The sequence below is a fragment of the Pipistrellus kuhlii genome, unplaced genomic scaffold, assembly GCF_014108245.1.
Source record: "Pipistrellus kuhlii isolate mPipKuh1 unplaced genomic scaffold, mPipKuh1.p scaffold_m20_p_3, whole genome shotgun sequence".
In the NCBI taxonomy this organism is placed as follows: domain Eukaryota; kingdom Metazoa; phylum Chordata; class Mammalia; order Chiroptera; family Vespertilionidae; genus Pipistrellus; species Pipistrellus kuhlii.
This window is the reverse complement of record NW_023425529.1, coordinates 25351689-25377149: the sequence shown is the minus strand read 5'-3', so window position 1 is coordinate 25377149 and position 25461 is coordinate 25351689. Positions and strand designations below refer to the sequence as shown.

The window sequence follows — 25461 nt, the reverse complement described above, 5'->3', positions numbered from 1 at the left end:
ATATATATATATGAAATATATCCCTTTCTCCGGAGAGACTGAGTTATTTGAGGCAGTGATGTCTCATATTTTTTTCCTCAGTTTTATCCTCTGAGAAGCAGACACTAAGACTAAGGACTAGATTTGAAAGTGCTTGTTGGAAGAAATGTGTGAAGGATAAAGAGGTGAGAGCACTAGCAGGTGGGGAGGTGCAGTCAGACACCGCAAAGAAAGCAGGAAGGAAGGGGTGGTAAGAAGAGCCACAGACTGCAGCCTGTTTCTCAAACAGTCTCAGCTTTTCTTTTCTTTTTCCAGAAAGGAAAGTCAAATGTAATTTACAAAAAAACAAAAAACTAGAATTCATAATGAGGAACAAATACATGAAAATGTACACACATAGCAGAACCAGATAGTGACTCAAAAGGGGTAAAGCAGTGGACCAAGACAACTCAACATGGCTTGTCAGTTAGTGGAGAAAACACATACACATGGGTGCGTATGTGCCCACAAAAAGAAACAAACAAACAAACAAAAAACAAGAAAATTTTAAAAGGCCAATTCAAATTCATCTTATTTTACAATGCTTCCTTCCTTAATACAAAAGATGTTTGTGTGTGTGTGTGTTGTGGTTTGCCGTTGACTTATTTTAAATATATTAATGTTACTACATACAACATTTTGCTGTATTTAGGAGCTTTTTCTTGATCTTTCACCAACCAAAACAGTTTCAAATAGATGGCTGCCTTATTCTATGAGCAGCTGGATGCAACCATTTTAATGGGGATTCATAAGAAAAGCAACAGGGATTCCCCAAACAAAAGTTACCCATTAAAATAATCACCCACTGGGTAGAGGTGGGTTGGCACCAGTACCCATGTCTGTCTGTCTATGGGCCAGGAGCAGCTGCTATGGTGGATCTAGAGTGGATGCAGTTGGGGCTGTCAGTCAAGGTCCCCAGTCCAGGACATATTAGAGGAAATCTGAACAGCAAATTCAGGACGGCCTCATGTCTAAAGAAGGCAACATACCAAGTCCTTAAAGACGGTACTCACACTGTCAGGCTTCAAATCTCTGCCTGTACCTCTATCTTCTTGTCTTTAAAATGATAATATAGGCCCGCATTCATAGAATTTTTGTGGGTTTAAAAAAGTGATAGATGTTGCATTTAGTACAATATTGGCACACAGGCAATGCCTAATGAAATTAGCTTTTATTTGTACTTAGTCCAGTAGAAGATGGAAGATTTGTCTTTCCCACAGGATTTGAAAAAATCTTTTATCAAAGAGATGACAAGTGAGCTAGATCTTGATCGGTGAGCAGGAATTTATCTGCAAATAACAGAAAGGAGGACTCACCCGGCAGAAGCAGATGAAAAGGCATAGAGATACAATGGCACATAGCTTACAAAGAGTGAATGGAGGAGGAAGTTCATCTCATACAAATCGTTTATGCAGTTAAACTCACCAGTATTTTGAGTTATTCATTTATATCATAAAGCAAACACACACATGCAAAAGACATAAAAGATTAACCCTTCCTAACAAAATATCCTCAAAGCGCTGAGATAAACTTCTGTTGGTTCAGAATTAGGTATTGTGTTTTATTAATAACTAGAGGCCCGGTGCATGAAATTCATGCACTTGGGGGGTGGGGGTGGCCCTCAGCCTGACCTGCGCCCTCTCACAGTCCAGGGCCCCTCAGGGAAGGTCCAACTGCTGGCTTAGGCTCCATCCTGCTGGCAGTAAGACATCTTCTTGCAGTTCAGGATCCCTCGCTTCTTACTGCTCACCTGCTTACTTCTTACCACTTGGCTCACTGCTTCTTAGCGGCAGGCTCCTTACTGCTCAGCTAGCTGCTCCTTAGCACTGCTGCCACTGCCTCCCCCCATTCCCATCCAAAACCCCTCCCCATGTATGCTCCCATGCCGCTGAGCTCACCAGCCATGAGCCCAGCTTCTGGCTGAGCAGCCACTCCCCCTGTGGGAGCACACTGACCATCAGGGGGCAGCTCCTGCATTGGGCATCTGCCCCTGGTGGTCAGTGTGCATCATAGTGACGGGTTGTTCCTGCTGTTCCACCATAATGGTTGATTAGGCTTTTATTCTATAGAAATCCTTTAAAAGCTTGGCATTACTAGTAATTCATGGTCTGTGCTAATAATATAAGCCCTATTTGATTGTCTGAATATTTACAGAACTCTATAGAGTAGTCCTTAACTCTCAGAGTGAACTGGCAAGTTTTTATAGAAATGTGACCATTTGATTCAGGAAACGTTGCAGATTATTTTGACTTTGAATTTATCCTCTGTCAGCAGTGGGGTATAGTGAGAGAAGCCTAGACTGCAGATTCCCAGTCATCGCACTGTACTGACATCGTGAAAGTAACTCACTTCCTGGGAACGTACTTCCTTCCTAAGATAAATGCAGTCAAACAAACTTTAGTTCATTTGTTTTTCCCCTACTGACCCAGGGCTTGTTAGATACAGGATCTCATTTAATACAGAATCTTTTGTATACAGGATCTCATTTAATTTGCATACAGGATCTCATTTAATCCCCCCATAACCTTGGGCTGACTTCTAATATCCTTTCTTCCACCTAGGGCTTCTGCAATCGCCTGTTTTAGGGCCCAGAGCAGCTGTCTTCTTATTTTAGTCATTTGATCATTCTTTTTGTCTGGAACAAAACAAACAAGCCATGGTATTTTCACGTTCCAAAATGAGCTTCGGAGAGTACAAATTTTCCTAAGTGTGGACATGCCAACTAGACACAATGCCTTTTAATCCCCTTTTCCTAATATAAGCCAAGAGAATAGAATGGATTGTTGATTTGATGGTTGCCCAGACACTCATATCTGTGTTTTTGGTCTCTTTTTCTAGCATAATAATAGAAACTCAAATTATGCTTTCTAGAAAAAAATATCTTATCCATTTTTACTTTACCAATGTGCTATTCTTGTAATTGAATAAGTCATTTTTATCGTACTGTTTTTGGACATTTACCGTTTTATTTCCTCTTAAGTTTAACATATCTCCTATTTATGAATCTACTTATATATATATAAATCCAATGCCTGTAAAGTCTTAGTTTCCTTACTTCTAAAATTAGGACATTGAGAATGTCTATTCTATTCATCTCACAATGTTGCAAAGAAAATTATTTATAATATACAAAGTATTATATACAAACTAATGTTATCAGTATTGCTGTATATCCAAATTCGGTTTTTTTTTTCCAAAGTAATCTCTTTGTAAGAATATAGACTTATTCTGTGAATAAAAAATAAAAAGTGTAGTGTGCTTGTTAAAGTGAAGTTTCTTTTTCCTCTTTCTCTCTTTTCCTTCCCCTTTTCAAACAATTCAGTCCTAAAGCCATTAGGTGAGGCAACATAAGGCAGGCATCTACACTGACCGGTAGTCCAGAGAAAGGAGTCAGAGCCCAGCCCTGGGGAAGGGCCACTCTGTGGGGAGCAGCCCAGCTGTGGAGTCAGATGCAGTGAGGCGGGTCTGTGCACTGAGGGAGCGGCAGTGGAAGAATGAGTTAAATAAGTTAAATAGAGGGCAACTGGCTCAGTCCATTTAGGCTACTGGCAAAATCAGACTGAATGGGTGGCTTATAAACAACAGACATTTATTTCAGTTCTGTAAGCGAGGAGGTCCAAGACCAAGTTGCTAGTGTGGCTGAATTCTTGTGAAAGCCCTTTTTCTGGACCATAGATGGGGGTTGGCCAGCTTGCCACCTGGTCGAACTCCTGGCTCCTGGTCGAGGGGACAATTTGCATATTAACCTTTTATTATATAGGGTATACACTGAGTGGCCATATTATTATGCATTCAGAGATCATAATAATCTGGTACTCAGTGTAGTTTAGCATGAGAACAACAATGGCATGCAAACTCCCCTATCCTCTGAGGGAAAGACAGTCCACAGATACTGACACAGAATGCTGAGGAAAAAAAAAGAAGCCCCCAGGCTTTTTTCTCCCCTGAATTTAAAACACAAGGATTTTATAGTATTATAATAACAAAATTGTAGGTTTTTTTGTTGTTGTTTGTTTGTTTGATTTTTTGCTTTAATTTTTTTTCTCCCTATTTTTTCTCATCAGAATTTTTCCTTTTTTAGGTGATTTTGCACCCAGAGTTCCTATCCTCCACCAGCCCCTTGTTGCCCATGGATTATGAGGAGTTCGTCCGAGGTTGTCACCTCGGAGTATTCCCATCATACTATGAACCCTGGGGTTATACTCCAGGTATGTGACATGTATAGATGTGGAACGTTTTGGAATTTATTTCATGCATATGTGTGTGATAATCCAAGTTGACATTTAATTTACTATTGGATGAGAAGCACAAAACCAAAGCTTAAGTAACTGAGGGAATGTGGGAGATCACTAATATCGGGTAAAGAGAATGATTTATAACTCATGGCAGACGTCCCAACAAATGTCGCTTTACAGGACAGAGTTAAACTTAACCTGAAATGATAGAGGAGTTACATCTAGTTTTTAAGGTGTCATAAAACATAAATAGATGAAAGAAACAGTTTGGGAAATACTCCATAGCGGAGGAGCCATTCTGTTTTGAATTAACCCAAGGAAGTTGGCCACTTCTCATCAGACCTATAACCACAGGAATAATGAAGCCTCTGGTGCTATAAGGTTGGTGTTAGCATATTAGATAAGTCTCTAATTTTTTTTAAAAAAAGAATAATGGTTTTATGTGACACTAACTCTAATTCATTCCAGAAAGTATTCATTAAAGTTTGTGCTTTGAGAAAGCACAATGAATATAAGCACTTATTTCATTAAATTCACTGAATGAGCATATACTGAGCTTACGTGGATACCTGGCATTTTACTACAGATGTGTTACTGAGTACTTAATAAAAACAAAGGTCTGTTACGTTTCATATAATTGTAGGCACAATTTTTCTAGGGAGGAGTTCCTGAGTTTCTGCCAGATTCTCAAATGGGTCATTCCACTACCCTTTCCCCATCTTAAATTAGGAAACCACTGCTCTCTAGAGATAAACCAAGAGGAAATACTTGCAGAGCTGGAGAAAGGGCCACTGTTTAAATTGTGTTACTTCATGGGTAATGGGGAAATCTATTTTTTTTTTTTTACCCAACCCAACTAGCCAACCAAGAGTTATTCCACAATCAAATACAATGTTTTTGTTAAAAATGCAGCTGTCTCCAAGAGTGATAATATTTGCAAGACATACCTGATATTTTCTGAAAAACAAAAACAAAACAAAAAACAAATTTTGACCAGAAGGTGAGAGAGGACTGAAAGAGACAATGGGCTCACTGAGCACCTGAGAAAGTGGCAGGGATTTGTGTGGAAGAAGATTTCAAAAACATGTCCAAAATATTTACCTACCCCATTAACTTGCCAAATATGTAGAAATGGAGTGAAAAGCAAAAATGAATAACGAGAGAGGCAGTATAGGGTAGCTGTTTCCTGAAAGATCTCTGGAGGTGGGTAGGTGGCTGGAAATCCTACCTCTCCCCCGTGCTTTGGCTTTGTTAATTTGGGCAAGCTAGTTAACTTTTCTGTGCCTTAATTTAGTACTGCTGGAACCGGGTTTGGCTCAGTGGATAGAGCTTTGGCCTGCAGACTGAAGGGTCCCAGGTTCGATTCCGGACAAGGGCATGTACCTTGGTTGTGGGCACATCCCCAGTAGGGGGTGTGCAAGAGGCAGCTGATTGATGATCCTCTCTCATTGATGTTTCTGGCTCTCTATCCCTCTCTCTTCCTCTCTGTAAAATATATATATTTTAAAGAACTTAGTACTGAGCCTGGCACAAAGTAAAATTGCTATTACTAGATAGATGGGGGCTTTTTCCTCCTCTGTGTGGATAAGAGAACAGTGGAGCTGGTTTAAGCCAAGCCTTTGTCTGTTTCCCTGGCAGCCGAGTGCACTGTGATGGGTATCCCCAGTGTGACAACCAACCTCTCCGGCTTTGGCTGTTTCATGCAAGAGCATGTGGCTGATCCGACTGCCTATGGTGAGATTTTCCATCATTAACCCAATCCAGAGAGAAAGGACACTTACCCAAACAAACTGCAGGGTCTTCATAGAGTCTAACTCTAAACCAAACCTGATTAAACGAATGTTTACAGTTTTTTTGTTCAATAAAATATTTTAATTATGTCATCTATAGAAAGGATAAACATTCCATTACTATTTATACATTGTCCAAAATACAAACTACAAAAGGAGTTAAATGAACAAATGAAATTGAAACAGAAAAAAAATGCAAAACAAGTGTTAAACTTAGATAAATATGCCCTTAACCTTCTCCCCCCCCCTGAACTGGTTCAGCCCTCGGGATATTACAGTAACTATGGTCTTAGAGGTGATATTACAATAACTATATTGGTCACCATAATTATTTAAAAGATTATGGCAAGTTAGCAAAATTTACTTGCACTATTTAAGATGGCTGGAGAATTCGCCTATCTCCATCTCTATGTCCATGTTGCCTAGCAACAAGCCAAGTTCCAATGGGCTGGATCCTCTGCCTACATGTTGCCAATTCCCTGGTCCTGCACATGGAACACTGGGGAGTCTAAAAAACACTGACACCCAGGTCTCACTCCAGAGATTCTGGCTAGTGACAAGCCCAGGGAGAATCACCGATTCAGGATACCCCTATATTGCAGATGTTGTTGTTTTATTTTTTATTTTGTTGGCTGCATGTCGGTGACAGTTATAAGCTGTTAGCAGATGAAAGATACACAGCCTTGGAAGGGAAAAGATAAAGTAGAGGCAATGGGGAGCTAGGAAATAGCTAATTCATGTGATCTACCATAATAAATGGGAGGAGGAATGCTCTAAGGTGAACCCTGCTTTTTATCTGTGCATTGGCTTTTGTGCCCCTCAGGTATTTACATTGTGGACAGGCGGTTCCGCTCTCCGGATGATTCTTGCAACCAGCTGACTAAGTTTCTCTATGGATTTTGCAAACAGTCACGTCGCCAAAGAATTATCCAGAGGAACCGAACTGAGAGGCTCTCGGATCTTCTGGACTGGAGATACTTAGGCCGAGTAAGCAAATTTGTGATCAATACAGAGGACCCCTTTAAAAATTCCACTGGACCACAAACGTATAGATCTTATGCATAATCTGTAATGTCAACTCGGTATCATAATTGTTGAAATCTCAGTGACTTTTCATGTACTTCTTTTAACATATTATGAATTTGCAAAATCCTAAACTCAATTCTTCACATTTCGTTTGAGCCTATAACAGCCAGTCATCAGGATCTAACACTGATTTTACTAGTCATTCTGTTGGCACTGCTTAACTTGATACATTGCAGGTAAGCAGAAATATTTAATGAAGATGAGAAAAACATGAGAAGATCCCTACTTCGTTTTACTCTAAGAGATAATCTGATTTTAATCCTCAGCTCAGGGCTTATGGGAATAATATTGTTTTTCAAAATGACAAGTGCAGAGGGAAATATCTTCTTTTATGAAGTAGGTTTATAAAAACTCAGATGCTCATGTATCTTAGCACTGGATAATTTAGTAAAAGATGAACTGACTTTGCCTTCGTATATTGTATCTGCTTAGAAACTGCTAAACTTCCCCAGACAAATGATAGGTGCTGCCATTTGCAGAATACTCATTATAACCCTGGGTTATTCATTTTAATTGTCTTTATTTTATAATGAAAACAGCATGATAAGGCCCATATGCAGTGATTTTCAACCTTTTCCATCTAGTGGCACAAATAAACTAATTATAACAATTCTGCAGCAAAAGTATATATTTTTTGTCAATCAGATAAAAAGCATAGATATAATCTTGATTCATTCACAAACTAGAGTAGACGACTATGGTTGTGTTGGCTAATGTAATTTTTTTTTCCACTTAACAGTCTAAGGAAAAAGAGGTCAGTGCCCTTGACTACATAGTTAGATATTGCATGTTTTAAAAATTCTTGCAGCACACCAGTTGAAAATTGCTATGCTTAGGACTTTCATTTCTTACTTATGGTCGAAAGTGGGATTTAAATTTAGTTTGTCTGATTATTCCGGTCTCATCATTTCCCCCCACACATACTGCTTCTCTGTAGAATAAACCCAGTGTTTCAGTTTCTTTAGCACTAATTAGAAGTTCAGTAAGGTCAGTCTGGCTTTTCCCAATCATGTATTGTAGCATTTCTTTAAAAAAAAAATGTTTTTGTTGATTTTTAGAGAGAGAGGAAGGGAAAAGAATAGAGAGATGGAAACATCGAAGAGAGAGAAACTTCATCGACTGGCTGCCTCCTGTGTGCCCCCTACTAGGATCAAGCCCTAACCAGGAATTGAACTGGTGACCTCTTGGTTCCTGGGTTGACACTCAATCACAGAGCCACCCCAGCCAGGCTATAGTGTTTCTTTACCTCGTCATTGATAAATAAGAAAACTATAACTTGTCATTTTTTTTTCTAATTTTCAAACTTAGAATAATTAGAATCTATCACTTAAAAATATATGTTTCAAAGTAAAAGAAAAACATTTTACATAATAACTTGGTTGTTAAACTATATAGATTTTTTTAAACCTGTGAATTGGTCTTCTCTCACAGTATTACCAGCATGCCAGGCACCTGACATTAAGCAGAGCGTTTCCAGATAAATTCCATGTGGAATCCACATCACCACCAACGGTAAGTATCCTATGTATGATTTGTTGGTCTTGAAAGCTAAATTTCTTATTTTGAGTAAGTCCTAACAATACCTTTTAATTTGGAAATAGCTACATACACAAACTACTATAGTTTTTCATAGTGCCACACCGAAGCAAAGAACAGAGGAACTGCCGGGACCGGTTTGGCTCAGTGGATAGAGCGTCGGCCTGTGGACTGAAAGGTCCCGGGTTCGATTCCGGGCAAAGGCATGTACCTTGGTTGTGGGCACATCCCCAGTAGGGGGTGTGCAAGAGGCAGCTGATCGATGATTCTCTCTCATCGATGTTTCTAACTCTCTATCCCTCTCTCATCCTCTCTGTGAAAAAGTAATAAATAATAATAAAAAAGAACAGAGGAACTGACAAATCAGACTAATTTGAAGCCCTTGATTCAGAGGTAGCCTCATGTGTAAGATGAGCAGTCAGCTAACTCATGTCATTAGAGAAGCACTTCCACATGAAATCTCTCTCAGCCTTCTTGCTCGAGACCGTTCCATTAGACATCCATTCTTTTGAGCATTGTTCAAAAAAAAAAGTAGCCCGCGTTCACAGAAAGTTGGTTTGGTATACAAGGAAGTGTTTAAATGTAGGGTGACTGCTTGGCAAGAGTAATATAGACCGAATTCAAGCACCACAGGAGGGATTGGATAGGATGGGCATTCAGCAGTGTCTACCAGGGAGTCTTCAAAGTCCAACTAGACACTATATTTATGGGACAACATAAGCCACTTAGCCCCACTTCTTGGGGGAAAAAAGTGCGTCTTATGGTCCGAAAAATACGGTAAGCCGCTGAGCATCAGATTCACTTAGAAGATGTAAGATAGGAAACACAGCTTGAAGCAGGCAGCATTGATATTTCTCTTCGGTGGGATTGTCCTTACAGCAGTCTACATAGCAGTCAAAGAGCTAAACTTCTTTGTCCCCCTCGGGTGATAGTTTAGGTGCAAGAAGATGAGAACCGTACCATTGGGTATGAGATCCAGCTTAGCTTCTGTGGCTCACAGGAGCCAATGTCTCATGTAAATTTGCATAGATATTTCCCATGGTCTCTGCAAAAATAGGCCCACGTACAAGACTCATCAAATTCACAAATTCTCCAAGCTAAGGACCTTCATTTAATATTTATAGATCCTCCAAGTTCAGTGTTAACTTCTCAATCAAGGATCACTTTACCTTAAACAATTGTGTCTAGGAATACAATTTATATCCCACCTATAATAGGTGTCCAAAACAGACCTAGAATGTTAACACAGGTAAAATTTGCCTACAGAGAAGGAAAAAGAATTTTGTAAATCCCCCAATCTGGAAATTTCACTCCCATGTTCACGATTTTAAAAGAATAAGTGCTTATCTTTTTTAGAGGTGAAAGGTAATTCAGCTATATTCCTCCATTAATCTACTCAGCTATTAAGTATTGAGCATCTCCTCTGAGTGAAGTCCTAAGTGCAGGACTCAGCTGTTTTTCTGTGTTGCTTTCATATGGAGTATTGAAATGTGAAATGACTGTAAGGTATGACATTAACAATGTGTAAAGGTAGTTGACATACAGTAATATGCTGTGATATTTTATACATTTGTTTCCCATTCAAGCATATACACTCCTAGAGGGCAGGAATCATGTTTTTTCATCCATTTTCTCAGTGCCATTATTATGGCTGACCCATATTTGGTACTTAATATTTGTTTATAAAATGAGTTATCTCAGTGAGTTTTAGGTGGAAGGACAATTTGATTAAAACCTAGTGATACTTTCTCATTAACTGAACTAAAAATAGCTGGTGGAATTTCAGAGTTAGCTCAGTGGCCCAGTTCCCAGGTTTCTTTGTAGTGGTGGCTGCAATTTCATCGAGCAAATCTAAAGGGTGACATAGAGACTAAACAGGATCAGCAGTGAAATGTAACAGTTGAGATTACAAGTTCTGGATAGATTCTCATGCTGGTACAAATCTTTGCTCTACCACAGGTGCTATCTGACCTTGGGCAAGTCATTTGGCCACTCTAACCCTTAATTTTCTTCTGTAAATGTGGAAAACAAATTTATTGGAGTGTTGTTACAAAGATTAAACACAATAACATATATATAGTATCTGCCACAAGTCAATGATTATAAAATAAAATGATTTATTTAATGAATCTCTCTTATTGGTACCAGAATCAAAATTAGTTGCCCCTTGTCCAGCCAGTGTGGCTCAGTGGTTGAACATCAACCTATGAACCAGGGGCCACCATTCAATTCCCAGTCAAGACACATGCCCGGGTTACAGGCTTGATTCCCAGTAGGGGGATGTGTAGGAGGCAATCAGTTGATGATTCTCTCTCATCATTGATGTTTCTATCTCTCCCTCTCCCTTCCTCTCTCTGAACTCAATTATAAAAATAAAAAAAAGAATTCATTAAAAAATGAATAGGTCCTGAACAGACCACAAAAAATATCCAACTATGCTTTTTATAAAATGCACATGCAAAATGTTCCCATATTGGAAAATTAAGAAGTGGTTTAACATTTGTATCTTATTTTTTTCTTTGGCAGACAGAGGGATTTAAATACCCCAGGCCTTCCTCCGTACCACCTTCTCCTACAGGGTCCCAGTTCTCCAGTCCTCAGAGCAGTGATGTGGAAGATGAAGAAGATGAAGATGAGAGATACAACGAGGAAGAGGAGGCGGAAAGGGATCGGTTAAATATTAAGTCGCCATTTTCTCTGGGTCATGTTCCTTATGGGAAGAAGAAGCTGCATGGTGAATATAAGAACTGAATTCCACCCTGGTGAAGCGCGAGCTCCTTTAGTGAGAGCAGAGTAAGAATGATTATTTAAAACAATGAAAATGCCGCCAGTTTCATGGCCTTCTTCTAAGAATCACAATGGGATTTATTGCTGCCTAAAATGTGGAGACTAAGTGAATAGCAATTTTATAATTTAAAATAAAATCCAAGCTATTTTCTTAGATTCCTCTCCCTCCAGTAAATTTAAACATGAGGAAGAATGTTAATTAAAGAAGGAAGACTGGGAGTGTTTTTTTTTTAAATGGTTAATTTAAGCAATAACAATTTTTACTAGTATTTTTAAAATTATCAGCACCATAAGCCATTGCTTATTATTTATACAGCTTTCATAGTTACCAAACAGGTCTCTCATCTTTCCCCTCCCCAAAGTTTCTGTTCTCAGCCATGAATGTGCACTACCTATGTATTTTAAATAACTGTTCTTTAATTATTATTTTCATTTTCACATGAGTCAGAAACATGAATTTATATCTAGCTTTGCAGGCCATCAAAAACCATAATAAAGTAGTTATCCTAAATCCAGATATTGATACATATTCATGCATATTTACAAGGGCACTTCTCAAATGAATGATCGGAAGATGTTTCCACCTGTACTGTAGCATCTGACTATAACAATTTTTGATTGATTAAAAGAAAAACTTATTTGAAAAGTTGGTTAATCATCTACAGATGATAATTTGTTAAATCCAAATGAATAAATATATCAATGGTTAAAGATTTAACTTTCATTGGTAATGTTTTGCTTAAAATTCTTTTAGACATTTTAATAAGATAACATGTATAAAGCATCTGCTACCTAATAATGCCTTCCAAAGGACAAAATTTTAAATATCTTGTAAAAATAACAAAAAGAAAATTTTTAGTCTACTTTATAATAAGGACAGTGTCTTTAGCACATTCATGCTGTTCATAGAGACCTTGTTGAATGTAATTAAGCACCTTTATGTTTTAAATGTAACTAAATCTAAATTGGCAGAAACAAATCTACACTGGCACTTGGATTGTTTTTTGTCACAACTGAGTGTTGTTACTGAGTATTATTTACATCACAGTGAATACCTTAGTTGGTATCTCGGTTGGTCCATTGAGGCTCAAAAAAGGTTTTGGTTTTCTCAGTGCTATAATGTTGATGGCAACAGAGGGAAAATAGCAACGATGGTGGGTCAGTTAGTTCAAGACCAGCTAGCAACCATAATCCAGCTCTCCCACTGCCCCATTGTTAGGAAAAAGTAGTACAGTACATACAAACAACAAATCAGGCCAAACTGGAAGACAATTGCAAGCTCAGCTCATGTAGAGGTTCAGAAAAAAGGGCAATAAATTACCTAAAGCTCAACCCTTGAATAATGCCCTACGGATGCCAATTAACTCAGTATCTGCAGAGCAATTTGGAAGGTCTTCATGGAAGATCAGAAAAATATGAGATGGACTTGTATTACAATACTAATGCTCTTTTGCTGAAGTACCAATAAGATCTTATGGTGAAAAAGGAGTTTCACTATTGAATAACCATAAAAATATATCCCTGGTAAAGTGACTTACTGTATGTATTCAAATGATACTCTTGATTGGTAATTGGTAGGGTCACTTATGAGCTATATAATAAAATATGCTTATAATATAAAACTTTTAAATTCAAGTGCTTTTTACAAAATGAAAGAAGAGTCCTCTGATTAGAAATGAGTACAAATGAGAGTACACATGGAAACTAACTGATTTGCAAACACCTGGTTTTGAGCATCATGTGTCAGGGTCCGAATTTCTACCTTGCACCAGACCCTCTGTTCAGACAGCTGCTGCCACTTGATTCCTTCCCCTAGTCCCAATCATTTATTGTCCTTTCCCCGAGATTAACAAATCCTGGTGATGAGGAGCAAACAGAACTTTTTGAGATTCTGTGTCTAGGCACAGTGCCTATTACACAGTAGGTGTATAAAGGAATAATACTCTTACTGGGAGAAAGAGGTACAAAAACTATGCTTTTAAAGAATGTAGGTATTCAGCAGGTGGAGGACAGGAACTATAGGAAGCAGTTTGTGTGTGCTTGACCAGCTGACAGCAAGACATTTCCTTCCATGGTAAGAGTTAGGGTTAACAGAAATGGTTTTACACACATAGATGGGAATATAAAATATTGCAAGTGCAATACTATTAGTTTTCCAGGGCATAGGGGCACTAAGAAAAGGAACTTGCCAGGTGTATGTGTGTGTGTTGGGGGGGGGGGGGAAGAGGAAGGGGGTATCCCAAGAGGTTTCATAGGATGAGCCTAACTTTTTTATATATATATATTTTATTGATTTTTTTTACAGAGAGGAAGAGAGAGTTAAAAACATCGATGAGAGAGAATCATCGATCAGCTGCCTCTTGCACACGACCCACTGGGGATGTGCCTGCAACCAAGGTACATGCCCTTGACCAGAATCGAACCTGGGACCTTTCAGTCCACAAGCCTATGCTCTATCCACTGAGCCAAACCGGTTTCGGCAGATGAGCCTAACTTTCTGTGAAGTAATACGGAGATACACTGCCTGCTTCACATGGCAGTTGTAAAGATCAAATCAAAACAGAAACGAACTCTTCCCAAAGGAACTTACAGTCCAGAATCAGGAGACTAAACAGGCTGCATTCTCAACTCCCTTCTCCTGAGGCTGAAGTACAATGATGTAACTCACGGTTGACAGGATATAGACTTTCATTTCTCACAACCAGGTCAAGAAAGAAATGTGAATTGGAAGCTTAATTTAAAGTCAGAGCCTCTTCTTCGTCTTCTCTTCCCTCTCATGATCCCAATGGTGGTGTGAGGGGAGAGGAGGCATCCTCTGGGGGAGACCCAGGGAAACAAAGGGTAATTGAGAACCCACACCAGAGGCTATGTATGTCAACAACGCTGAGCTAGCCACAGGGGAGATAGGAGAGAGGGGCAAGAGCAACTGGAACTGTGCTAAAAGTGGCTCCAAAGTCCGACCTGGAGGTGGGGTGTTCTAGTGCACACACCAGAGGCAGATATTTCCCAATTTTAAAGTCCAAGCCGCACAATGTGAAAAAGGTTGATCCCTGATCATTTGTTCATTTCGGTGTGGAAAAACCACACACACACACACACACACACACACACACACACACACACCAGAAATAAAAAGGATTGCAAAGAGCAAACTGGGCCTAGGGGCCTTTATGCAATGACAGTGCAAATCAGCATATCTGTACAGCAGCAGAATTCTGCTCCTTGTAATACATGGAGCTGGTAGTATTTTAACTGATCATTTAGACAGCTTTTAGAAACTCTGTTTGGGGGCAAAATACTTGAGATTGTTTTAGTTCACCGTTGGGAGAATTACTTCATAAGATAGACTTTAAAAGTGTTTTGGGAATAGCCCTGGTCGATATGGCTCATCTAGTTGGAGCCCGACCCATACACCAAAAGGTTGTGGGTTTGATTTCTGGTCAGAGCACATTCCTAGGTTGCAGGTTTGGTCCCAACCAGAAAGTTGGGAGCGAATATGGGAGTCAACAAATAGATGTTTCTTATTCTCTCTCTCTCTCCTTTCCTCTCTCTAAAAATCAATAAACATTTTTAAAAGGTCTGGGAATAGACATAATGTTTAAATAGCCAATATATGCAAATCTATGTCAGATGAGTAAATAATTATCTGTAAACTGGATATATGCACTGTCTAGAAAATCTACTTTAAAATCAAATCATAATTAATGACAGGTGCCTACTATGATGCCACACAGATTTCTTTAATGCCAGCATATTTTCGATGTTACATAAACTTGAATATAGTTGCATTTTGAATTGTGAAACAAGTTATAGATAATCCTTATAAGCAGGGTTTTGTTATTTAACACAATCAAATTATAATTCCAATTACAGACATTCACATAAGGATATTCTTTAGCTACTGAATAATGGCTATATATTGGTGAGAAAAAGAACTAACAATACTTTCTAGTTATGACATTTATCAATGACAACTTTCAATTAATTAGGTCAAAAACAAGTTGGCCATATCGTGTTCACAAATAAATATATCACTATGCTTGTTGTAGGTGTATGTGTGTGTATATTCTTCAGATAGCATTGAACCCAAGTTGACTTTAAAAAGAAGTAAATTAGACATTATACCATGCATCATCAGGGTGTCTTTATATAATGTTTTGATGTCAAATGAAGCTTAAAGTTCTAGTCCATTGGAGTAAGCAGTCTTTGAGTGTGTTTAGCCATGGAAAAAATGGGTTACCACCAAAAAACTGGGATACAGAGGGACAGAGTGTGCCTCAGCTGCTTATTTTCCAGTAACTTTTAGATCCATGTTTCTAAACTGAATTCAGGGAGAGCACAAGGGGGAGCTCTAAGCTTCCCAGCCTCACCGAAGGGAGATCCCTCTCCCAGCCATGGCACTGAAGTGTTCCAATCACAGGGCTTCATTCCTGTCCATCCCAGCCCCCTCTCCTGCATAACTAACTTCTAGATGAACTGCTAAGAGAATCACACTCTACTTTCTCATCCCGCCCTGCCTTCCCCTACCCTCCTTGGAGGTGGGAAAGGGGGGACAAGGAAAAGGAGAGTCCCTACTGAGTGACAAGACAACGCAAGTTGGGTAACAGACGAGAAAACCAACAACTAATGATATTAAATCAAAAGGGAATTTGTTGTAACAAAAAGAACACCATAAAGAGTACTCAGTCTTATAAATCTAAAAAAGTTCAAGAGTAAGACAGATGGTGACCTAAGACAGAAGAACCTGAAGCAATAATAATAATAATAATAATAATAATAAAAGGCAATGATATTCCCAGCCAGGAATTCCATTTTACTTTTGCTTCCAGAAGAATAAAACTAGTTGTGCCTGTTCCTAAGGCTGCAAATGAAGCAGAAACGGTTCACGAGCTTTATTTACACACTCATGTCTTCAACAAGAACAGAACTGTGACTGCATTCAATTTGTTGCGTTTTCACAAGTTCAGAAGACTGTCATCCAGAAATCTGGTTGGATCAAGGTTTTCTTCTCCAGCTGTAAGAACAAAATATATAAAAAATGGACATACTTTCCATGGTTTAATAATAATAAAAAGTGAGAAGCCATAATCTCCTAAGTTATGTTAACTCATGCACTCTGCTACTGAAAATTTTAAAAAAGAGAGGATTTGATTAATTTAGTTTTAATTTTTCCTCTCAGTGTGAACGTTGCACCTCCTCTTGGCCTAGAGAAAGCTGACTAATGTAGTGAAAAGCACACAGGCTTAGAATGAGATCTGTCCTGTATCTATTAGGGTGAACCGTAAGAAACTGCTGCGTTTGTAAGTTTAAGGAAGATTGGCTTTCAGCAATTTCATTGGTTCAGCCTTTAACAGTGAGCAATTGGACTTGTGATTATTTAAAATTCTTTAGGCCTCCAGTTTTTCAACTATAGAATAATACAGTTGGACTTTGAGCTCTTTCGGTTCTAAAAGGAATAAAGGTTACAATAGGCTACGGGCTGGGTAATTCATATAAAATTCCCCCGTCTTTCCAAGGAAATAGATTTATGTTCTTAGTACTCATTTTAATAAGAAATATACTGGCCTTTAAATAGTCAACATTTTGTGAATTTCGGGGAGAAAGGAGGAGAGGAGGGCAAATATTAATTATTAAAAAAACAAACAAACAAAAAAAAACACCTGAATTCATAAAGGCAACTTTGTTGCACTCAACACAGAATCCCAAAAGTAATCAAAGCTTCTCTGTCCTGCAGCTGAAAGAGGTCACTATGCTGGTACCTTCTTGGGGTTTCTGCAAGGAAGCCAACAGCAGAGCCGCTGCCTCTGGGAGAGTTAGTCGGGCCTTTGGACTTCGTCTTTCTGGAGACACAAAAATGTATAAAGATCCCATTAGTATTTAACTACTCACAGATTAATCCTGCCGCATTATACTATGACACTAGAAAAACCTCTATGAGACAGATTTGTGATCCCTCCGCAAAGGGTCCTTACGCAGAAGACTGATTTTTATAAATTGAAATATTTCACACTTCCCGTGGACATTACTTACAATTGGTTGTGTTGTATATTGCAGGGGATGGAAGAGAAGGCAAGCTATACATGACACAGAACTTCATGAAAGCAAGGAGGATGAAGGGAAGGAGCCCATGAGAAATGTCTCCCTTCGGAGCTTAATAGGGGATGTCTGGGCAGAAAGGTGGACACGTGACTCTGCTGGAAGCCTGGACAACCTCTTCTGTCATTCCTTCCGCAGCAACTTGAGATCACCCACATCCTAGGCCACGTGTGAGCCAATTATTTGACGGAAAGAATGCCTATCTGCTAAATGTTCAAAATTATGTCAAGTCCAAGTAGACAGAAGACAAAAAACATCCTGATTCAACACAAACCGTTATTTTTAATTTGGGAGCAAGTGAAGTCAGAAAACATAGCTTACCCTGGTAAAGAAAATAAGCTTAATTACACTGCAATATTGAAAAAGGTGAATGAATGTTTGTTAAGCATCTACAGGTGGTGAACACAGAGTTTGTTTTTCAAAATAAATATACTTTTTAAATTTCCTTTTTTTAGAGAGAGAGAGAGAGTAGAAGAAAGGGGAGAGAGAGAGAGAGAGAGAGAGAGAGAGAGAGAGAGAGAGAGAGAGAGAGAGAGAGAGAGAGAGAGAGAGAGAGAGAGAGAGAGAGAGAGAGAGAGAGAGAGAAGCACGACACACATGGATTTGAGACCCAGTTGGGTCAAACTGCAATCCAGGTAGGTGTCCTTGACCAGGAATGAACCCTGACCCTTCTGTGCACCGGCCGACACTCTAACCATTGGACCATACTGGCCAGGGCAAAGTAAATATACTTTTTAATTTTTAGCATTTCAGTCTTCAAATCTTACCAAAACTCGTTGTATTTCTATGGTCCAGTAGCATGGAAAGGGTTATCATGAAAAGAAAAATGGTCCCTATAGCCTCCATTTAACAGTTTCTGGTTTGGAACATTTGATAGCTCTTTCTAGTGACACAAGAGGCATAGATTTGAAGTTTCTAGGTAAATCACTATTTTAACAACAACAACAACACAGTGTTTAAGAGGAACCTGTGGGAAGGTCCTGTCACAGCGGGGAAGCACATTTTGGGAGAAGCTGTATAGTTTCCTGCCCCTCCTCACCCTCCTGAGCTGAAGCCGGGGCCTTGGGTAAGGCTTTCCGCGCTCCGGGGTGGCCAGAGGCACACTCCCAGCAGACTCCAGGGAGGACGGTCCCCCGCGGCCCCTGCGGCCAGTCCCCCCGGGAGCGCCTCCTTCCTTCTGCGCCCAGTCCGCTCGCTGCAGCTCCCGTTCCCTCCCTCCCGCACTCACCCGGCGGCGGCCGCTCGGACAGCTCCTTCTTCAGACTCTGGTCTGCGATGAAGCGGCGGCCCTCTGCGGGGAGATGGCACTCAGCGCCGGCCGGCCCGTCCGGCCCGGGGCGATCGGGGCGATGGGGTGAACCACAGCCGCCCCGCGCCCTGCAGCCCTCGGGCCGGAGGGAAGCCCCCGGGCAGGACCTGTGCTGGGCTGCGGGGTTTGGGGCGCGCGGCGGGCCACCCCGGGCTGAGCCAGAACAGAGAGACCCGGGAAGGTCCCGCGCCCCTGCCCGCCCCGCGCTCCCCTGTCCGCCGCCGTGAGTGGCCTCGGAGCGCCGGTCCGGCTCACCAGCCAGACCGATGTTCCCCAGGCAGCCAAGAGCCAGCAATCATTATTAGGGTCAGAGTTTCAGAGTCTTCCCCTGCCAAGAACAGTCCCCCCACCCCCCATACACACACACACACACACACACACACACACACACACACACACACACACACACACACTGTCATCCCTTTCCCTTGATTAACTGAGACCGGGAGCTCCATTCCTGAAGGTAACAAACTTGACATTCTGCAGCTCTCTATCTATCCCATGGACCCATGCAGCCCCCCACACCCCAAGGAAGAGCAAAGCATTTGGAACGTACGTGCGCCCTTCAGGTAAAGCATAGCTTGAGGAGTCCAGTTCCTTCTCTCCAAGAGTCTCTGCAACCCGAAAAGAGAAAAGCAGTTCATAAGACATAGCTGTGCAGCCCTCATCCAGGGGTGTGTGTGTGGGGGGGTGGGGGTGGGGGGAGGAAGGAAGGAAAGGAGGGTGAAGAAACAGAAAAAAGAAAAACAGAAGAGAGATGGGAAGAGAAAAAAAAAAAAACATTCAGGGGCTGGGTTTTCTTTCCATCTTTCTGTTGCGTTTGCTTACCTGCGGCGCACTGCGGGAATCTCCCAGGAGGGAGAACACCAGGAAAAGAGCCAGGGTTGTTGCCGCCAGACCTCTGAGTCCCTACAAGAAACCACGAATCAAAGAAAGTCATTTCTGTGCTTGTAGGACCTCCTGCTTTTTTTCGTGACGCCCGGACAGTTACCAACCCCTTACTTTTTGCTGTGTTCTCTAAAAATACTCAGAATGGGGTAAGGGTCCTCAGTCTGCCTTTTAATCCATGAGCAGTCTCTCTCTCTCTCTTTTTTTTTTTTTTTAATATAATTTCATTATTTAATCCAAATGATAAATGTGTGAATAAGTGAAATTTCTTCTTAGTAATATCAAATAACTAATATGTTAAGGCACATTACTTAAATATTTTCTAAAATGCTTATTAAGTATACAATGTTAGGTAAACTGCTCTGAAGCATTTTATAAAACAGTTTAAAAGTTAAGTAATTAAAACCATTACTTGCCTTCATGCTCTGCTCCTTTCCAGAACCTGCAGTAACTATAGCTTTACCTGTGAGCTTTCCAATCTTGTTCTGAAGGGGAGGCTTTTAAAACCTTAGCATCAAGGAGGCTTCAGTAGAGTTAGGGAGTCCCCAGGGACTTCATGTCAGTCTTCAAGAGTGAGAGGATCTGATGACTCCTCCAGGAAGATTCAATTGCAGGAAGTAGAGAAATGATTGATGGGTGATGTGTTTAGGTACTGACCACATTAACTGAGAGAGATTCTAAATTATCAGCCTTATTGCCTTTGTTTTTTCCACTGACTTTCCAGCATATCATCATCATCACGGTCATCATCATCATCATTTTCTTCTTCTTTATCATCATCATCATCAAAGAAAATTATTAATAACTTTTGGCACAAGCAAACCTAAATGAATAAAGTAAGGAAACTTGTTTGGGTAACTAGCTACAAGCTATCACTGATGCTGCATGATGAATCACTTGGGCAGAAATGAAAAGGTTAAGGGATCTCAATGGAATTTGACATCAGTTATTTCATTTTCTCGAATGCCTGCGATGCATTTAGATATTCTTCCTTTTAGTACAAAAGACATAGCCAGGCATTAAAGAAACATGGTCTCACTAAAACTGGTTTGGCTAGGTGGATAGAGCATCAGCTTGCAGAATGAAGGGTCCTGAGTTCAATTCCAGTAAAGGGCACATACCTTGGTTGTGGGCTCATCCCCAGTAGGAGGTGTGCAGGAGGCAGCTGATCGATGTTTCGAACTCTCAGTCTCTCTCCATTTCTCTCTGAAAAACCAATAAAATATATATATTTTTAAAAAGAAACACGGACACTGCTTTTAATCAAGCTTACCTTCTAGTCAGGGGAGAAATACTCTAAACTAGTAAGTAGGTAAATAAGGCAATTACAAGATGTTTTAAATGCATTATAAAGTAAAAGTAAGCCACATGTTGGAGTAAAGTAAGTGGTAGGAAGGTAAAATAAAGGAAGGGGTCTGGAAGGTTAAGGTGGAATCAGAGATGGGATAAGTTGGAGTGAGAATTAGTTTTATATGCATAAGAAAGTAAAGCAAAATCTTGGGATGGCAAAGAACTAGGCTTGCTTGAGGAACAGGAAGGAAACCAATGGAGTGAAAGTTGTGGGTATAATGGCATAGCACTTTGAAATGAGGTTGGAGAGGAAGAAATTGGCCCGTTCATTTGGGAACAAGGTTATAAGCAAAGGATGATGATGGTTTCGGCTTGGATGGCACTTGCAGGGAATGAAGAGCTGCACATGAATTTGGGGTGCAGGTTGGAGGTAGGAAATATAGAGCTTGGTGGGATATGAGAGTATGACAAAAATAAATTAAGGGTGATTCTTGGTCTTTTTTTGCTTAAACACTGGGTGAATGAAGAAACCATATATTGAAGTTGGAGAGACTTCTTAAGGAAAGCAGTTCAGTGAGGGAACTTAAGAGCTGTCTTTTGGGCATATTGAAATTAAAATGTATGTTAGACATCCAAGTACAAGTGGGAAGTAGGCAACTAGAAATGCAAAACTTTATAGAGTTCAGCAAAGAGGTCATCAGCCTATCGATATTTTTCTGAAGGCAGTACTGATCAGATTTCAGAATTTTAAGAATTCTATGAATTTTAAGGCAGGAAAAAGATTGGGATTGAATGATAACACTTAGGGAGTGAATGGAGTTAAAGAAGAGAGACAGAGATAGAGCAATGAAAATAAATATGCAGAGGATGAGCCGAGGGAGAGTTGGCAAGGAAGTTGAGGTGAAGCAATTGGAAAGAAAGGAGAAATTCCAGGAGACAATGGAATCCAGGAAACTACCCATTGTGTTAAAGTAGATGAGAGCTGAGAAGTGCATACTGGATTTGTTTTTGAGTACATAAACTAGATTGGATTGGGATGAAAGTGAATAAGGTATGAGGACATAAAGACAAGTGTAGACAACTCCTTTTAGGAATTTCACTAAAAAAGGGAAAGGAAAAATGAATCTTTTTTTCTAAAGATGTAGAAGGGTCACTTCTATGGGGCTCAGTAATATCTGAACCCTTTCACTTTTAGGGATTTCCTAAAATTTAATAAATTATGAATTATGGAAATGGGGCTCTTGGTGGGAAGCAGAGACTTTTTTTTGTAGAAGCTGAAAACGCCAGATCCTCTCTTTTCCAGCCTATCAGGTAGGATGTGGGCACAGGCTTCACCAATCAGATATGCTCACCCTGATGGGCGATCTGGAGATAGAATGAAAGCAAGTGAGGTCTTGAGAAACTGGTGCAGTGGTGGTTGTAGTAAGCTTGAACTTGTGGGGGAAATACTGCCTACAACGCTAATAGCAGATTCCAAGATGATGTTACAACCTGTAGAGTCTTTATAATGAAATCCTCTTGCTCAAATCAGGCCAGTTTGTTGGTTTCTCTGAGGACAAATAAGAGACTGTTTGCAGGACATGTTTGCTGATGGAAATGATCAGTGGAAAGGATAAATGGATGATGCAGAAGAGATCTGCCAAAAAGAATGCATAGAAGGCAAGAGGATAGGATCCAAAGTATGTGCTAGTATATAGACAGATATTGAACAAGGGCCTGAGTACCCATCTATGCTAAGATACAGTGGATAAGAAAGAGATCTTTCTTCTAAAATTATACCAGTTGCCCTCAGGTATTAATAAATCACCTGGGAATTTTGCTAAAATATAGATTCTGATTTAGTATGACTGGGGCGGGGCCTGAAATTCTGGTTTTCTAATAAACTTCCAGGTGATGCTGGTGTCTGCTGCTCTAGTGATCACTGGACATTTTGAGTAGTAAAGCTTTAGAGGATATGAGAAGTGATAAAAGCTAAATGTTAGAGTCTGTGTGGCTGGGAAAATGGCTAGCAGTAGAAATATTGGAATGTGGGGAGAGAACAGATGAGTTTGGTTGGGGCTTGAAGTTTGAGGGGCTGATGCTACCTGCAAATTTTTGTCAATACAAAGATTTGTTGTTAATACTTGTTATTTAGACTTCATGGTTCTGTGCAGACAAGAAAACTGGAGCTTGATTAGTAAATGTGAATGGAATAAAGAAAATAGAAACTTGAGGAATGCTTTCTTGCTTTATAGAATCAACAAGAAAGGGTCAAAGCTTTTGATGTTTTCCACTGTCTTAGGAGAGGGGAAAGATTTTTAAAAAAGGCTGAAACATTGACATTCAAACTGGATAAAATATTAATATTCCTTTAAATATTAGATATTAGGATTTAATTTCAAGGGATTGTAGCAACTTCCAAAACAAACAAACAAACTAACAAACAATAAAATAGAAGTGTGCATGTGTTTATGATTTAAATGAACCTCAATTACTAGATTACCTAATAGACAAGTAAAATGCCCTTTTCCTCTCTCCATACCAAAGACACACAAAGGTTTTACAAAGGAGAACAGGAAGATGAGTTGCCACCAGAATTGTGTTTTGAATTTCCAATTTTAAAGGAAAATCAATGAATGCAGTTTGTTTATAACAATGAGTTCACAGGCAGAGGTTTGACGTCAATGCTGCCATTTTCAGTATAATGTGCACAAATGACCAGAATAGCTTTGACAGATTATCAATATTGTAGTCTTATCAAAAGTAGCACGCCGGAATGTGTGTGTTGGAAAAGGGCATTGGCTTCTAATAAAATGTTTTTGTTAAATCACAACATTTTAAGATTTTTACAAGTGTAAACCTAGAGATGAGCTAAGAAGTTTGATTAAAAAAAAAAAAAAGTTGATGGGTTTAGCCACTGAATTTTATTCTGCTGACATTTACTCTGCTGACCAAGCAGTGGGCATTGAACAAACTGGATCCTAAGCCTTTTGAATAGGCCTATTCAATGGAGACCATTTTGCCTGCATAGCTGATGCTGAGTTTTTCTGGTTGGCTAGAGGGTCCATTCTAACAATAACAATAGTTGAAACTGCATTCTTACAAGGTCAGTGGTTATTGTGTCCACATAGAAACAGCCTCTCTCTTGGGCTAGGTTACCTGGGCAATATGGCTATACTACTAAAATATCCAAATCACTTCTTTGATGAAAGAATAAAGAGGAACTTGAAATAGATGAGTGACATCATTGGGTTTGAGTTCCTACTCTGACCTGATTCTGTGCCAAGGACAGTGTATCCCACAGGCTAGTTGTTTCACGAACAGGTGGAAGCAGTCATTTCCCCAAAGGGCTACCAGTTTTAGGAGGGGCCCTAGGGACACGAAGGCTTGCTATATAAAATAAGAATCTCCATTCATTGGCCAATGTCTTTACCATTGCCCTTTTACTTGAGGCTTTGAACCTCAAGGATCTCTTTTCCATAACCAAATAAAGACAAAAACAAGCAGAAAGTTCTATGCAACAACCAGCTGTTTTGGCCTAGTGGGTCAAAAAAGGTGAATAGAGGCGAAAAGGTCTTTTAATCATGTCTTGAGAGGCAGTAAAGGTAGGATTATGAAAAAGTGTGTCAGTAAGTCTTAAGGATTTGGGGGCACACTACTTTTTGTGTACAACCTCTACATGGATACAGGGAGCAAAAGGGCCGAGGTTGGAACCTTTCAGCCCCAAGGACAAAATTAGAAAGATATGCTGGATATTTAACAACAGACTCAAGACTTCGAGTTCACGAGACAATAGTCAAGACTTGCAGTTTCACTGGATTCAACAAACACTTATTGGGTATCATAAGTGGTAGACTTGGCAAGGTTTTTTGTTTTTTTTTTTTTGGTTTGTTTTGTCCTTATCAAAATTTGTGAGAAAAACACTGCAGACATTAAGTGGTTTTAAGTCACAAATACTCACATAATACAAGTATATATTACTTCTACCTTGAGGAAAAAAATATTTAAGCATTGCTCGACTAATTTCTAAATGGAAGATGTGTTGACCATTTTATATATTAAAAAATGCATTTAAAATAGGGTGGGTTATTGTATAATGCTAAATTAATTTTTAGAACCTCATAATGATACATTTGACCAGTTATGGACTTAAAGTGTACCGCTCCAAAATTCTTGCTGCAACCCTGATACCCAATATGATAGCACTTGGAGATGGGCCCTTGGAGGTAATTAGGTTTAGTTGTAGGCACAAAGGTAAGGCCCTCCATGATGGCATTAGTGTCCATGTAAGAAGAGGAAGAGAGACCAGAGGCTCTCTCTCCCATGTGAGGACCCAATGAGAAGGCAGCAAGCAAGAGAAAGGGTCCTCAGCAGGAATTGGATCTGCCAGCACCTTGATTTCGGACTTCTTAGCATCCATACTGTAAGAAATAAATGTCTGTTGTTT

General features: G+C 39.8%; 2 protein-coding genes across 2 annotated transcripts in view; one reads left to right on the top strand and one right to left on the bottom strand.

The window, feature by feature from the left end:
- GYS2 (glycogen synthase 2) overlaps positions 1 to 12931 on the top strand; it is a 39873-nt gene extending 26942 nt beyond the window's left edge. Inside the window, exons 12-16 of the mRNA XM_036457996.2 lie at positions 4100 to 4226; positions 5892 to 5987; positions 6867 to 7030; positions 8561 to 8641; positions 11192 to 12931. Coding sequence (XP_036313889.1) covers positions 4100 to 4226; positions 5892 to 5987; positions 6867 to 7030; positions 8561 to 8641; positions 11192 to 11416 — 693 coding nt within the window. The 3' untranslated portion in view covers positions 11417 to 12931. The remainder of the gene's footprint in view (positions 1 to 4099; positions 4227 to 5891; positions 5988 to 6866; positions 7031 to 8560; positions 8642 to 11191) is intronic.
- Positions 12932 to 13940: 1009 nt separating this feature from the next.
- On the bottom strand, positions 13941 to 25282 carry SPX (spexin hormone). The gene is made up of 6 exons (XM_045587432.1): positions 25175 to 25282; positions 19686 to 19766; positions 19414 to 19471; positions 18777 to 18839; positions 17212 to 17292; positions 13941 to 16466 (listed from the first exon to the last, which is right to left on the bottom strand). The coding sequence occupies exons 1-6, from the start codon at positions 25280 to 25282 to the stop codon at positions 16408 to 16410; spliced, it is 450 nt and encodes a 149-aa protein (XP_045443388.1). The 3' UTR covers positions 13941 to 16407.
- Between the last annotated feature and the right edge of the window lie 179 nt (positions 25283 to 25461).

What these genes read in the sequence shown, in the direction of transcription:
- SPX (XM_045587432.1), bottom strand. Translation starts at nt 25,282, where the DNA reads ATGGAGGGCCTTACCTTTGTGCCTACAACTAAACCTAATTACCTCCAA. An exon ending in GTCCGAGCGGCCGCCGCCGG is followed by an intron (nt 17,293 to 18,776) that starts GTGAGTGCGGGA and finishes TTGTGTCTCCAG; the next exon opens with AAAGACGAAGTCCAAAGGCC. An exon ending in CTTGCAGAAACCCCAAGAAG is followed by an intron (nt 16,467 to 17,211) that starts GTACCAGCATAG and finishes TTGTTCTTACAG; the next exon opens with CTGGAGAAGAAAACCTTGAT.